A 15389-nucleotide genomic window follows, 5' to 3' on the forward strand; every position below is an offset into this window, starting at 1 on the left:
TTAATTGAAGTTAATAGAAAATAGTTAGTTGTATAGACTATAGTTTAAAGATAGGGTTTTTCCTTTCCAAAATAAGAGAAAAATTGAAATATTCAAAGGTTGTCGCATTCAAAGACAGGCCACATTCCCCTATGTAGGGGAAAGTACTCTCTTTTCGAACATTCATGGCTTTGAATAATATGAATTTACTTTAAGTTTTCCTAAGATACTTACACATTTCCATTAAAAATTAGTTAGCTTATCATCAATTTGATAATTATGTGATAATCATGTGTAAATCTCTTAAGAAAAGTAGAAGAAATTCACATTATTCGAAGGCATGAACGTTCGAAGGGAAAGTACTTTCTTTGCGCAGAGAGCGACAATCAAAACAAGTGATTCCCAACCCACAAAATTAACCCAAATAAAGACAGGCTTGAACTGGGGGCCTTTCGCTATCTAGGCGAATGCTCTACCAACTGAGTTATGGGGGCACTGGCTCTCAATGTCTTTGCCACTAATCTCAACCAATTGCCATGTGCACTTCAATTCGTTTTCGACTCAATACGCGAGCCATGAGAAACAGTATCATACAATTGAACCAACAGCCCATGTTTTCATGGAGAATTAATTATATGGAGAGGAAAGTACTTTCCTCTATAGTTTCACAAAACAAATTAATGATTTTAAAATGAAATTCCCAGAGGGCAACAAATGCTAACCGATTTCAATTCAATTGCATTTTCAGCTGGATTATGCTAACCTTAAAACGACACTCGCGATGCAGTGCCATCTCCATATATTTGGTTAGCACTTTCTGTTCGAGAACTGCTAACCGGTTAACATATTTTTGCTGATCGACTCAGCAAAAATATACTGAAAACGCTGTTTTTTTCAGCTAACTGTGTTCGCTGGGCTAGCATACTTTTTAAAAATCTCTATGAGAAATTAACGTGCAAATTAAGCATTTTAATGTAATCCGCCTACATCATGTCGTCGTTTATTATCAGCATCTTCTTATATCTGCATTTGCTTTGTATCTGCATTTGTAGGAAATAACTATTTTACTAAAATTTGGGGTGGTCCATCTCTCCCTCATTTTTCTTAATGCCTTAAACAGCAAAATTTTTTTAAACTATTTTTTCGAGATAGTTGTTATGATCTAGACTTATCTAATGTTGATATCATAAATTTAGAATCTTCAAATAATAAACCAGTGATATTCGTTTTTATTTCCCATTAAAAGCTTGTCTGTAATATTGAATATAAAAAAGGTAGTCCATCTCTCCTCGAATGACTATATAGGAAAAATTCCTACATCTAAGCTAATATACATACAGACATACAACGTAATATATTTTTACTCACCGATCAAAGATGCGTGCCTCCTTCAGAACATTTCCCAGATTGATGTATGCATCCAAGAAGTTTGGATCAAGAGCAACAGCCTTCTCAAAGTGATGAATAGCTAGCCAGATTTCACCTTGTGCATTGAAAACGCATCCTAGGTTGCTCCATGCCACAGCAAAGTCTGGACGAGTCTCAATGGCTTTCAAGTAACACGCCTAGGTTATTTATTTTCGATGTCACGGTTGGCCATAAGTGATGCATTTTCCCAGTCATTTCCGACATGGTGGAAATTCCAGGGATATTTGTTTGTGTTTATAGAGGATACAACATTGAAGCAATGTTGATTTATTATTGAAAAGAGGGGGGGACCATAGGGGGGAAAAAAGAAAAAGTACAATATTAGATATTAAATCATCAGAGAAGAGGCTTATATTGGCTTCTTTTTTTGTTGTAGAATTGTTCATCCAAATAAAGATTGGGTGAAATAGAGAGAAAGAGAGAGACAATTGTGTAATTTAGAATTTTTTATTTTTCAAAAAATTATATTTTTCTGTTTCGCCAACATTAGAAATTGACTAATGCAACCGAATAATTTACTTCGTTTTACTGTGCGAAACAAATTTTGCAAATTTTAATTCTGTTGAGTACAGCAACAGTTCAAATAACATTTAAAATTAAAGAGAAATATGAAATTAAATTAAAAAAGATTTGTTGAGGAGTTTTTAAATTTCAATAAGTTTCCAACAAAATCTTTGAGATTCAACATAAAACTCTGCTTTTAAAATGCGATTGTTTTTTTTAATAATCAGACATTATTTCAAAAATAAGTATCTTTAACTGTTAGAAATCATTTTTTTTAATTCCTTTGATTTTATTAATTGCAAAAGATTCGCGCAGAGAAAAGCCATCAATTTGATCGAATTTAATGCAAGTCAATTAAAATGAAACAACCAAAATTAAAGAATTTAGAGTAAATTTGAAATTTAAGAAAAAAAATTAAATCTTTCTCTGAAAAATTCTCTTTTCTATACACAAATTCTGTTTGTCTCTTCACGTGTTCTTGCTATTTAAGAAAGATAGGAGAGACAGTCAATAATGCTGGAAATTGTGTAGAATTTACGCCAAAAATAGTTCTTTTAAGGTTATTCTCAGTGAAAACTTTAATAATTTACCAATTTTGCATTGTTTCCCATTGAAAAATCTTCAGCAACTTTTATATCGCGGAATAATAATTTGCACCATGTTAAATTAAGGTTAACTAACCCATTTTCTTTTTTAAATTATTGTACTTAACCAATTCGACTAATTGCTGAAGATTTTAAAGAGAAATTGTAACTTATTTAATTAAATGAAAATGAAATTATTGTTTTTTTTTATATCAAAGTTTTCAATGAGATTTCCATAAATAGAACCTTTTAACCATTTTGCAGGAAAATCATATATTAATTTGCATGTGAAATATATTAAAATACTGCGCCAAGTTATACACACCAATTACTGCACATTCTTTCAGTTTTACGCACAAATGAAAAAGAATAATTTATCAAATTTTTACTTACTAAAAATCGCCAACACATTTTACGCACACTTACGCCTTTTTATTTTGCACATTTTATCGTCTTCTTCTTGCTTCTCAAACAAATTTATTTATTTACTCATTTTCGATAAATAATTAATATTAAATCTTTAAATTCGAACTGGTTTTAAAATATATCAACAACTGCAATCATTTTTTTTAACAAAGATTGCAACAGGCATGAAAAATAATTGAAAAAATATGCAAAATAAATTTTTTTGTATATACCAAAAATATAATACAAAATTTTTCACCAGGGCAATTAGAAAAAAATCATCAAAGCAAATAAAATAATTTTTATTTATTCTACCACATGATTGATGATTTTTAAATTTTCATTTGCCTATTCTTTTTCTCATTAAACTTTAAAATTTACGCCAAAAGTGGAAAATGTTCACTAACTCTCGAAATACTCTTTTTTTTTCATCATATTTCTTCCGATGTATCATTTTATGGAATTCAAAATGTTTTGATTTTCTTCTGAAAAATATATTTTTCCTCAACATGTTGCACATCTTCGGTCATCGTGTAATCCTGAACAAGAAAACAGCATTCGAAATATGATTTTTTATCAGTAAAAAAAAAACAAATATTTAGAAATGTCGGAATGCCGAATTTCACAATAGAACAAACATTATTAATCAAGATTTTTTTTTCTTCAAAAACATAATTTCGAAAAAAAAGTAACGAAAATCATTGGAGCATATTTTGATAAAAATTGAGTCATCACTTGAGAAAAGATTTAATTTAACAAAAAAAAATCGTCGTCAAATAAGAGATACAAAATAAAAGAAGGAAATTGAATCTGGATAAGGAAATTTCTCTTGATATAATAAAGGTCTTTTTTTTGTTGTAAAATTAAAAAAAAAATAAGTTTAGGTTTCTTTTTTTTTGAATATTTTTGGCCTATATCACGGTTTTGGTCTACTTTACCTGGCGGCAGCTCAGTTCATCTTCATTTGTCACCCCCTTCAATAGCGCGACTGAAAAAGGGGGGTTGGTGAGGCAGTGAGAGTGACCAACCCAAACTAAGGCCACCTTGGCAAAAAGTCTGTCTTTTTGGGATTTACTTTGTTTGGCAATACAGTAACATTCTGCCATCTATATTTTGGAATCAGGAAAGATGCATTTGTTCTCGTGATCTAGTCAAAAAGTCATTTTCTTTTCTCTAAAAATCACGTTCTAGAAAACACTTGCTTTTTACCATGTTTTTTTTTCTTTTGCGGCCATTTCATTAGTAAGCGATCAAATTTGTGATGATACACTGAAATTATTTAGGCGAGAATTGTGGTCAGTCATATGGGATTCAGAAGAATTTTTTTTTAAAAAAAAATACATAAATAAATTAATTCTTAGATACTAGGACAAAAAAGTTTTGTAATTACTATCATATTTTAAGATTATCACTGCTCTTAAAGTATGTAAAAAATTGTTATTTTTTCCTATGTATATTATGCTAGAAAAATAAATGAGGTCATTTTCTTGAAATAAAATAAACATAAAAATTAATTTTCAAATTATAAATGTTCCTCTCCATTCAACAAAATTCACACAAAATATATTCTCGATGCGTCTTGGCTTAATCAGTTTTCATCATTAGTATTTTTAAAAAGAATTATCATCTTATCACTGCTAAAAACAATACAAGCGACAGTTGAAACCGCCTTAAATGTGATGAAAAAAATATGATAAATTTACGCCAATGAAAACAGAGTCTCTTCCAAGATTGTTGACTTATCCATCCATATCTCCAGTGAAACGCCGTAAAAAACACTACGCATTTGACAAACACCACAAATTGCTATGAAAGAGAAAATTCAAACTTACGCAAATTACGCCAAAATTTCCTGTTTTACACCAAAAAGCTCACACTCCAGATTCTTTTGTGGCTTTTGCAGGAGCTAATTTTACTACGCCAAAAGAAAATGTTATTGCAAAAGAGTAATACTCAAAATAAAATTTGAGTAATCTCATTTTTTCATATTTCAATTTGATATGTATAAATTTATGGTCATGAACATATTGGTGATATATTTTTAAAGACGGCTGCAACATACTTCACAAGATAAAAATTCAGTGATATCGTATTTTCAGCGTTCATACCAATTTGATACTTTCTTTTATATATCATTGTGATGTAAAAGAAAGGTTCAAATTATCTCATTCAAACAATACTGCCTCATTCATACATATTTGCAAAAATAAATAAATAATAATTTGTGCTCTTTTCATTTCTTATATTACGCGTAATACAATATGTCGTAGAAAATAATGTATATATAAAAAGAAATAAATGATAATTGGATATACAACAAATATACCTTCGCCTCGTCTAAACGACCTAATGCTTTCAAAAGATTTCCTAAGTCACTTCTCACGCAGTATAAATCCTGAAAAAGAGAAGAAGATAAAAATACAAACACTTTATTAATATTTACAAGAAATTGATATAATCATTTTGCTGCTCAAACTTCATAGAGAAAGCAGTATATAACAATCCCTTGATTTTTCTTTAATAACATATAATACTCAACAATAATAGTAATCTCTAACGGCGTTATCACACTTGCACATTAAAATTTTAATGTGATTCACATTAATTGTCGCTTGTGAGTGTCTAAATATGTTATTTGTGTCTTTGAGTCACTTAATATTTGGGGTTTTTCTATTTATTGATAAAAAAGTGGTCTTGGCCTGCAAAAATAAGTTTAAATTTACCTAAAGCATAAATATTTTTCACATTAAAAAATTAAAGAGAAAATCGCATTAATCGCATTGATCGCATTAAGTCTACCTTTTAATCAACAAATAGATAAAATTTTGAATATAAAATGATTCAAACACACAAATTACAGATTTGGACTATCACCAGCGACAATTAATGTCAATCATATTAAAATTTTAATGTGCAAGTGTGATAACACAGTAATACTTTTAATCATTTTACTATTGTGAAACTTATTTGCAGCCTTTAACGTATGTGACGTTGTACCCGATGTACCATACAAGTTGAAAAACTAGGGGTTTCAGTTCTTTTAAAGATTTCATTATAATTTAAAAAAAAAAAAACGAAAATTACATAACGTTAGAAGGAAACAGAAATTGTATCAAGTCTAAAGAAAAAGAATTTAATTAAAAAAAACCTTTTTAATAGGGTTCTGACCGTTCTGACGGTTCAGAGCAATCTTTCCTTAATCCTTTAAGGACAATTGGAACACCGGTGTCCCATAAAGAAAATAATTTTTCATGACTACCTAAAGTTATTTTTTTCTTATGTCTGTAGGGGGAGGCTTTGATCGTTCGCATATACGCTACCTTCGGACACTTCATATTTCTCCCATATTCCTTTATGAATCTGACATATGGCTTTATATTGTAATAGCTAACCTTAAATCCCATCTTTCCTGAAAAAATTGAGAGTCTAATCCTTTTTTCCTAGTTTCAGGAAGCAAAAAATAAAAACAGGTCAAAAACTGTAATTTTGCTGTGCAATATTTCATACGATTGTGCAGAATTAATATCACTTTTCTGAAAAACTACTATCACAGAGGGTAGAAGGGTTATTAGGAATCAGATTTAAGTAAAAATCTTTTAGGCTGAACAGACACTTTTTGTGGGTGGAACAAAATTCACAAACTTGACTCAGATTCATCGATCGCAAATAGAAGACTGCTTCTTTCAGATATTTTCCAGGAAACTTCATTTTAGATACGATCCCTCATATTCACATCTATTGTAATCTACCGATTTGATCCATCACTAAAAAGGAAAACTTAAAAATCGTAAAATTGATAAACAAGAAGTAATTTGACTCAAATAGGTTGCAGTTGAGTAATTATTAAGCAATTTTGCATTTCTTTGATATAAAAATATTTTTCAAGCTTGCACAAACTGAATGTGCAATGAAAGAATCACATCTGTAATAAGCTCATACAGTTTACAACTGGTTTTTGACAATCTTTGACATAACCTCACTATTGTGTTGTTTTGCATGACAAAGAAAAGAAACTGTCCGTAAGAAGATGTTTTGTGAAAATTTTAGCTTGTTCACCTGCTGAAGCTCAATATCTGTGCTAAATCCCGATTCCTGCAGCTGCAGGAATAGAGAAATCTTCAATGATGCACATTCAAACGTTTTTGTGCATATCCGGCTCCGTGGAGGAATGGTGGAATCTTGTGTAGTCTTCTCGCTTGCAGAGTTTTAGTCAATTTTTAGCTTTAAAAACTTATTGATTCGTGTAAATTTGGTGATATTTGGACTTTTCAAGAAAGTATTCATCAGATTTAACCGTTTCCGGAGTGAAATTCTCGTAGAATCAAGCAAAAAAATGGTTTTTAATGTCAATAAAACATCTCTCAGAAAAGTTCCAAAAAAGTGATATTAAAATGTTTTATTCCTTATAAAAATGGGTTAATCAAGTAGATTAGAGTTCCCTTTAAACAATGATGTGCAACTTTTAGTGTCCGGTGCAAAATTTACGGTGAAAATGGGGTGTTCAATGATGGCGTGAATCGTGTGCGATAATAGAAACTTGATTCATCTATCGGATAAATCGCCATTAAATTTTCATTTTCCTCTGGAGGAAAATCTAAGGATTTCCTGGGATTATGTTTGGTGGGATTATGAACCTTATAAGTAAGACATTTTTTTGGCATAGTTGGAGAATCCATACGGTTTGCATGGTAGTCAGAAAAAATCACTGAACTTGAACATCATTTTAGTATGCGAAAGTTCAAAGCCTCCCCCTAATTGTAAAGCAGAAGGTTGAAGGGATCTGGGATATTTTTTGCAAGTCTCCACCCATTTACTATATGATAAATATTTAAACTCAAAAATGACGATTCTTTAAATTCTCATATTGAAAATTGATTTTAATTATTTTTTATACTTCCAGTTTTTTTAAGCAAAACCGTTTTGGAAATGGAAACTACAATACTCAAACTTAATATTTTTCGTTAGAATGAAAATTATCAGTCATTGGTATCGTCAGAAAAATTACTTAAATTTTTGGGCTTTTTTTTGTCCCTATCGTTCATAGAGACAAAAAACACACCAACTAAGACTCTGTTTGCTTTTCGAATGTTAGAATGTAAGACGTTTTTCAATTTTTGTTTATCGATTTAATTTTTATTGCTGAATAACAAAAAATATTTGATATTTTGCAATACATATGTATTTATAGCTAGGAAGCCTATTGAGACTGAAATTTATAGTTATACTAATTTATATGAGTTATCCAGTTCTGTTTTTTTCATTGAACATTTTATATAAGAATAAAAATTAATAAAATTTATACAATTTGAAAAAGGTGGAACAATGCCCTGAATTATCTAAACATGAAAAGAAAACAAGTGAAAGTGTAAGAGATTTTGAAGATTTTCTCTAATTGTGTGTGTGTGCTCGATTTTCATCTGAACCTAAATAATTGGGGATAAAACTCAGCTAAAATAGTTTGACAAAAATATTGAACAATAAACAAAATGTAACTAAATAAAATGTTTTTATCAAATCGACAAAATAGATTTTTAGGAAAGGTTTGGTTTTGGGGATATCTTTAATAAAATTAGTTAAAAATCCCAATTTCTACATTTTCTCACATATGAGGTAAAAATATGTCTAGTGTTTCGGACATAGAGGTACGTAAGTAAAAAAAAAAAACATCTATATAAGGGGTTTGCCTAGATTCCAGGTGTAAAAACAAAATAAAATCAAAATATTAAATACTTTCGTAAATCATTGAAACTAATCAATAGAAAGAAAAAGCATACCTACCCAGAGACACAATCATTGTTGCATAGTGTTATTATATACCAATCCTCAGAGTAATACTACGGAGAGGACGTTCGAATAAAAAATATGTACGTTTTCATTTTTTTCTCAAACTGAATGAAATTAGTGTAACCGGAACTGATTTCTCGGACTATTCATGCACTTTTAAAACGAATTCAATCACTTCACGCTTTTTTTCATTGACAACTCATTATCAAATTGATGTTCAATTGCGTGGGGTCCACCAAAAAATCGGAAAAGATATTCTCTTTCTTTTGTGGAAGAACTTTTTTTTATAGTTGCCCACGCGGTGGTTGGACATATAAAAAGACAGTTCAAGATGTATACTCACTAAAAAAAAATCCTCACTCAGATTCGAGCTTTTCACTGATCATAAAAATTTATTTTTACACTCCATACCACTGTACTTCATCATTAAACACTATCCAGTCCAATTCTTGGCCAAAAAGCTCATCCTGGCCTTTAGAACTGTTCACCAAATTTTATTTGCACTCTGGAGAACAAATTTAAAAACACTTGCAATGAGGAAGCTCGATTACATTTCAATTTTTGAGGTCGCTTCAATTTTCCCATTAAAAAATTTTCAAGCACGTCCTCTCCGTAGGTTTAGTTCTATATGCCCCAATCCCACCCATATGATACTAAATTAATTGTATGAGGAATATCTTACGGGATTATACTGCAATGCTGTCACATATGCTTGAACAGCTTGTTCCATGTCTCTTGCAGCCACAAGAGCAGCCGCTAAATTTATGTAACCATCAATGAAGTCGGGTTTTAGGCGAACAGCATGACGGTAGTTCTCCAGAGCTTCTTGTAGTTGTCCACGCTCCTTGTACACGTTACCCAAATTACTGTAAAAATTACACAAAATAAACAGGAAATGTTTTAGAACAACCTGGCATTGCAAATATTTGGCAAATGAATTTGATTCAAGTGGGGACCGGGGCAGAATTAGCCAGTAAATGATTTTTTTTTGCCTATAATTTGTGAAACACATGTTTAAATCAGGTTGGTAAATATGTACATATTTCAATGAATATTGAGGAAGTTATTTAGTTTGAATAAACAATAGTTTGCTCAGTATTTTTTCTAAGTAAAAATTACACAACATTGTATAATTCTGCCCTTAAATAATTATTACATCTATTATCCAAAACAATATTTCGTCTATATACTAGTAAGTATTATTATTAAATAAAAAACTGTCATATAAATAAATTCTGATAATTGAACTTTTTACTACGATAGTCGATTGAAACTTGTGGAAATTTCATTCAACCAGTAGGGTGAGATGGGGTATTATGGAATCATGTTTAATTTGGAATTTTAAATATTTTAACATTATTAGATGGCAAAAGGAAAAAACAACGCAAAAGAACTTGAATATAAGTCCTTGTACTTCTTCGCGAATTTCTTATTCTCTTTGACCATCTGAAACAGTGAGAAAATCTCAAAATTCCAAAATAAACATGTTTCCATATTACCCCATCTTACCCTAAAGTCAAAAGATATTTTTGTTGTTGGTACATTTTTATTTTAATCATATTTTTTTGTTTATTGCATTTGAACTTATTCAACCGAGAGTTGAATCATACAAATTCTGTTATTTAATTGGTTGCATTTCAAATGAAAGTTGAAATGCATTTACTATTTGATTTATTAAATATTAAATGATTAATGATTTATTATTTGAAAAATTCAACTAGTGTGTGAAATTCAAATAAATATTTTTGAAAAGTAGATGGTCGGTTGGTCCGAGAAACCAAGAATTCTAAAAGATGTAATTATGTGTCTTTGCGGTAAAAGATAATTAGAACCATATAAATAATATCTCTGGCCCTATTTTAAAAAAAAATTAAAAATGCATAGGGAAAAGGCTCATAATTTTGTCCAGTTTCTTATTTTGGACACTTTGAGGATAACATTGGACACTAAAAATAAATTGATTAAAATTATGGATTTTTATTCCAATATTTGATAAATAATGAATTCTATCTAAATATTTGTTCTCTTTGGAAGAATTTTAACACTAAATACGTTAAATTTAGAATATGATTTGAGTTTAAATTGCTTTGTTGAAAATTCAGTGTGAACAATTGCTTACGAGAAATATGACAGAACTTTGTGTTTACTTCAGTCTTAATTAGCTGTGATGAAGTACTAACAATGTTTCTTCGCTTTTTTTGAGTGATATTATTGAATATTCATTGAAAATTGTGTTGATTCACGTTAGTGGTGATTTGTAAATTTGACCTGAAGTGAGATTTGCCTTGTGAATTAGATTTTTTCGTGTGAAAAATGGGAATTTTTTTAAAAACATTTATCAGTGAGGTGATACTCCTTATTTTGGACAGTTTTAGCTTTGGTGATGACTAGGTTGGACAAATGCCTGGAGAAACAAAGGAGCATCATTCATCTCTACGAAAGAGATGTAGCGAAAAATGCCTTGAAAGGCTTCCGGAAAGGCCAGGGAATGAGCGAATCCGCACGTACTTGGAGTACCGAAGTCAACTCACTTTAATGAATGATATGGAAAGTTTGCGGGCTTCTTGTGACATTCTATGTTTCCCTTATATGAACAGGAAGAGGACTTGGTAAGATTGGTTCATTAAATGAAGAACAATGGGCATCCTGTTGAAGTGGATTAGCTGTCCATATTTACAGCCAAGTTGTCCAAATTAATAACCAAGTTGTCCAAAATAAGAGTCAAATTCACCTCGACATATCAATTAATTTTTAAACGTATTACAACTAATTTTAGTAAAAATAAGAAGATAAATAGCTTGCTAAGTTTCTAAACACCCCTTCTGAAAAGAGAGTAACAAAAAAAGTCAATTAGTATTGAAAATATCGCACTTCAAACTTGGAACATCAATGCTTATAAGCAGACTGGTCAAAATTATGAGCCTTTACCCTATGTATAACCTTTTTTGAAATCCACAAGTCGAGATCTCTCTTATATTGATAGAGGTATTACGGCAGGACGGACGTACATTACAATTTTTTAACCGTCTATATTGCACTTTCGCTATTTTAGTGGCACTTTTAGCATCTGGATGTTTTGAGATAAAAGCCCTCAAACATTAAAAGTATAATTTTTCATATTATAATAAATAGTAGGGGAGACTGGGGTAAAAAGTCACAAAACGGATATTTTACTTTTTTACAAGCTACTCGAGCGCTTCAGAAATTTCTAATTAGCACAGTTTTATAGGAAATTTACCGCTCTACAACTTTGTGGAAGTAATTTTTCCTCTATTTTGTAAGGAAATACGTTTATTGAGCCGATTTCTAAAAGGTGATTTTGTGACCATTCTCAAAAATGCTGGGGCAAATAGTATCAGGCATGGGGTAAAATTATCACATTTTGATACCCTTTATTACGGGCTCCCATAACATTAAAAAATGCCTAGATGACATATTTTCATAGGATGTTTATTTCTCTACACCTTTGTGCAACAGAGTTTTTCCTATCTGAACGAGAAAAGCATTTTTAAAGTTATTTTCCAAAGGCTTTTTTTGGCAAGAAAATTCTATTTAACCATTCTGAAAAGGCGAAAATGGCGAATTGGGCGAGATGCATTTGACGAAATCTGCCGAAGAGTTGCCGAGTAAACGTCACTTAAGTGCAAAATAAAAACAAATTAAAGGAAGAAGTGCTAGTGCAAAACAGAGTTTTTTTCATAGTATATGCCACTCAATTTAACTATGTGTGTCCATTCAGTAGTGCTATATAATATAGTTGATGCCTATAAACGGAGGAATGCAGATTCTCAACGTGTCATCGCAATCTTTTTAGGTTCCATGGGGTATCCGGGGTGTTCAATTGCTTCTGTGTCTCACAAAAAAAATGAGCACGATGATCAAGTGGAGAATCAGGCAAAACTCCTCAATCGGGGAGTAATTCAGAGAACATCGATGGTTGATGGGCTAAGGGGAATGAGGTAACGAATCACAGTTCTGTGATTCATGAGTATTATTCCAATAAAACTGCAAATTGTTTGACCCATGCAAAATAAACAACAAGCGGCGACACATGGCAATGAATGACGTTTCTTTTCGCCGTGAGACATCAGGAATTGCTTCGGTTTTTGTTACTTTCTGCCCCATACCTTTTAATACTTTTTACCCCAAGTGGTCATTTTTAAGAAAAAGATTTCTGGAGAGAAGAATATTTGGAAAAAGCTAAAACGGATAGTGGATTCGTACTCAGGGAATCCAAATCATTTAGGAAATATTCGCCAGTGCATCAATTTTGGAAATTAAGTAGGTAAAAATTGATATTACTTGGAATAAAAATATTTCAAAAACAGGCCTAAAAATTTCAATATTTTTTATTTTCTAAATCCCCTGTTCGAATTCTAAGAAACTTACGACATTGAAAAAGGTTCATGGAAGCTATCTAAGGAAAAAATTTGAAGTCGCTATCTCTTTTATCTTGGAAGATATTGAATTATGAAATTTTCGACTTGTGACTTTTTACCCCAGTCTCCCCTAATATTTCAAGTGGAACATTTTACAAGTGATGTCTGATATTGGAATAAGCTTGAAATACTCGTATCTAACACAATTTTCGCTTTTAAAATATGTATTTATTTTTCCGTTTTTATTTCTAAAGTGTCACTATGGCAATTTATATTAGTCACACATTGTGATATAGAAATATCATTTGCTAAATATATATTTTTGCTACTTTCCCCACGTATTTTCGCATTTAAATAAAATAATTTAATTCAAAATAGAATTTCACATAACATAATGAATTTTTGAGAATTTGCAGTTTTGATAAGAAAATGGAATAATTTCATAAAAACCTGTTCTTTTAGCGCAAAAAATTCTCCATCAAATTCTATAATTCTATTCGAAAAAATGCCATTAAAATAGCGGAAGTGCGATATATTCTTAATCAGGAAGTAGGGAAACACATTTTAGTGGCTTTGGCCTGATTGGAGTACACATTAAATTTTGTTAAAATAATAGAAAGTGATATTATTAAGAATCTTACCTAAGTACACAATACCCGATATATTTATATAACCCTGGAGAAAGCAATTGACTTTATCGTGGATTCGATCAGCAACTAGAAAATCTAGGGGAAACTGAGGCACCACCAAACACGGGGTAGCACCAAGCACTAATTTTTATTTCTAAACTGCTTGGACTATCTCGAATTCCGACTATTTTTTTCAGTGAACAAGCATCCCCATACCTAAAAATTTCTAAAGTCTTGTCCTCTGAATATGAATATCTGATTAAAAACCGCAGTGTTTAGTGCTACCCAGTGTTTGATGGTACCCCAGTTTCCCCTACATTTTCCTTAGTACACATAAAAAAAATATTTTGTAAAATTGTTCGTAAATTTTTGTGAATTCCTATTGAGAACTTACGAAATGCTCGTAAATCGTATAACCCGTAAGCAAGTTTGTAAAATTTGCATACAAATATTATTCGTAAGATGATCACTTGACGATCATTTTTTGTACTTTTAGAAACATTTCTTCGTAAATGTTCGTAAACACATAAAAAAAATCGTCGAGTCCAAAGAAGATTGTTGCAAGTCTAAAAAACTTTACAATTGAATGAAAAAACATGGAGAGTAATGATACGCAATGTCGCAAAATCTTAAAATTCATTAATATAGGAATAATGGGAGGGCCAAGTACTTCTGTCTGTATGAAAAATGCATTGATATTTCACTTAAGAAGTATTTCAGCAATCAAAGTGGGCACATTTAATCGAAATTTACGCAAAAAACGGTAATCCTTAATTCTAAATCCTCAGTGTATGATAGTTTGGACTGATCTTTCGAGCTGAGTATTTCGAATTATTACTATAGTATTACTGATCTTTCGAATTTTTTCGAGCTGAGTATTCTCGGGGATCAGCCTGTGTCTATTTTCGGCATTAGGGTCCAAATAGACTCAGGTTGATCCTTGAGAATATTTAGCTTATAAAAGTTTTTAGTAAAAGATTAAGTAAAGGAAATTTATGCAAGAGACCTCTAATCGACGATCCTCAGCACTCAGTATAACAGTTTCAAATAAATCGCGGATCAGCCTGAGTCTATTTGGGCCCTTACAATAGTTTTCTTTAGAGACGATGAAATGTTCGTAAAGTTTTGTCATTTGTTCGAAAATGTTTGTCTGGCAAAAATTTACGAACAAAGTACATTTTTCAAAAGTCAAATGATCATCTTACGAACAATGTTTGTGAAAAAAAGTACAAATTTTTACAAACTTTTTTGTGAGTTAATACGATTTACGAGCATTTTGTAAGTCCCCAGTAGGAATTCACGAACATTTACGAACAATTTTACAAAATATTTTTTTCTGTCTATTTGCATTTTGTGCAAGTGGCGCATCGTCACACTTACAATAATGCAGATAGTCAGTTGCTGATTCAACTGACAATTGGACACAACAATAACTGATCTGACAACTTTAGATGACCGTAGAAAAAATTTAATTTTTGGGTCACCGGTGACCCAATCGTCCTTACAAGGGCTGAGAAATAGCTTAGCTATTGGAAAACTGATGAGAATTTAGTCAAATCAATATTTTGTTTATAATTATGGTAAGCCGTCTCTCGGCTTAAGCCATTAGTGTGTTTAGGGGCATTAGACAGACATAATTGAAACCGGAAAATGAGTAATTTGGACAGCAAAAATAAGCCAAAAGAGTATATTAATAT

At 31.0% G+C, this 15389-nt stretch overlaps 1 protein-coding gene across 2 annotated transcripts in view; it reads right to left on the minus strand.

The window, feature by feature from the left end:
* Positions 1-15389, minus strand: part of LOC129801460 (UDP-N-acetylglucosamine--peptide N-acetylglucosaminyltransferase 110 kDa subunit) — a 63586-nt gene that overhangs the window by 42514 nt on the left and 5683 nt on the right. The window contains exons 3-5 of one of the 2 annotated variants that reach the window (XM_055846542.1): positions 9367-9550; positions 5227-5295; positions 1348-1544 (exon numbers count right to left, since the gene is read on the minus strand). In XM_055846542.1, the coding sequence (XP_055702517.1) occupies positions 1348-1544; positions 5227-5295; positions 9367-9550 (450 nt within the window). Of the gene's footprint in view, positions 1-1347; positions 1545-3838; positions 4130-5226; positions 5296-9366; positions 9551-15389 lie in introns of those variants that run through there. The other variant, XM_055846543.1, reaches the window with a different exon arrangement.

The sequence above is a fragment of the Phlebotomus papatasi genome, chromosome 2, assembly GCF_024763615.1.
Source record: "Phlebotomus papatasi isolate M1 chromosome 2, Ppap_2.1, whole genome shotgun sequence".
Classification (NCBI taxonomy): domain Eukaryota; kingdom Metazoa; phylum Arthropoda; class Insecta; order Diptera; family Psychodidae; genus Phlebotomus; species Phlebotomus papatasi.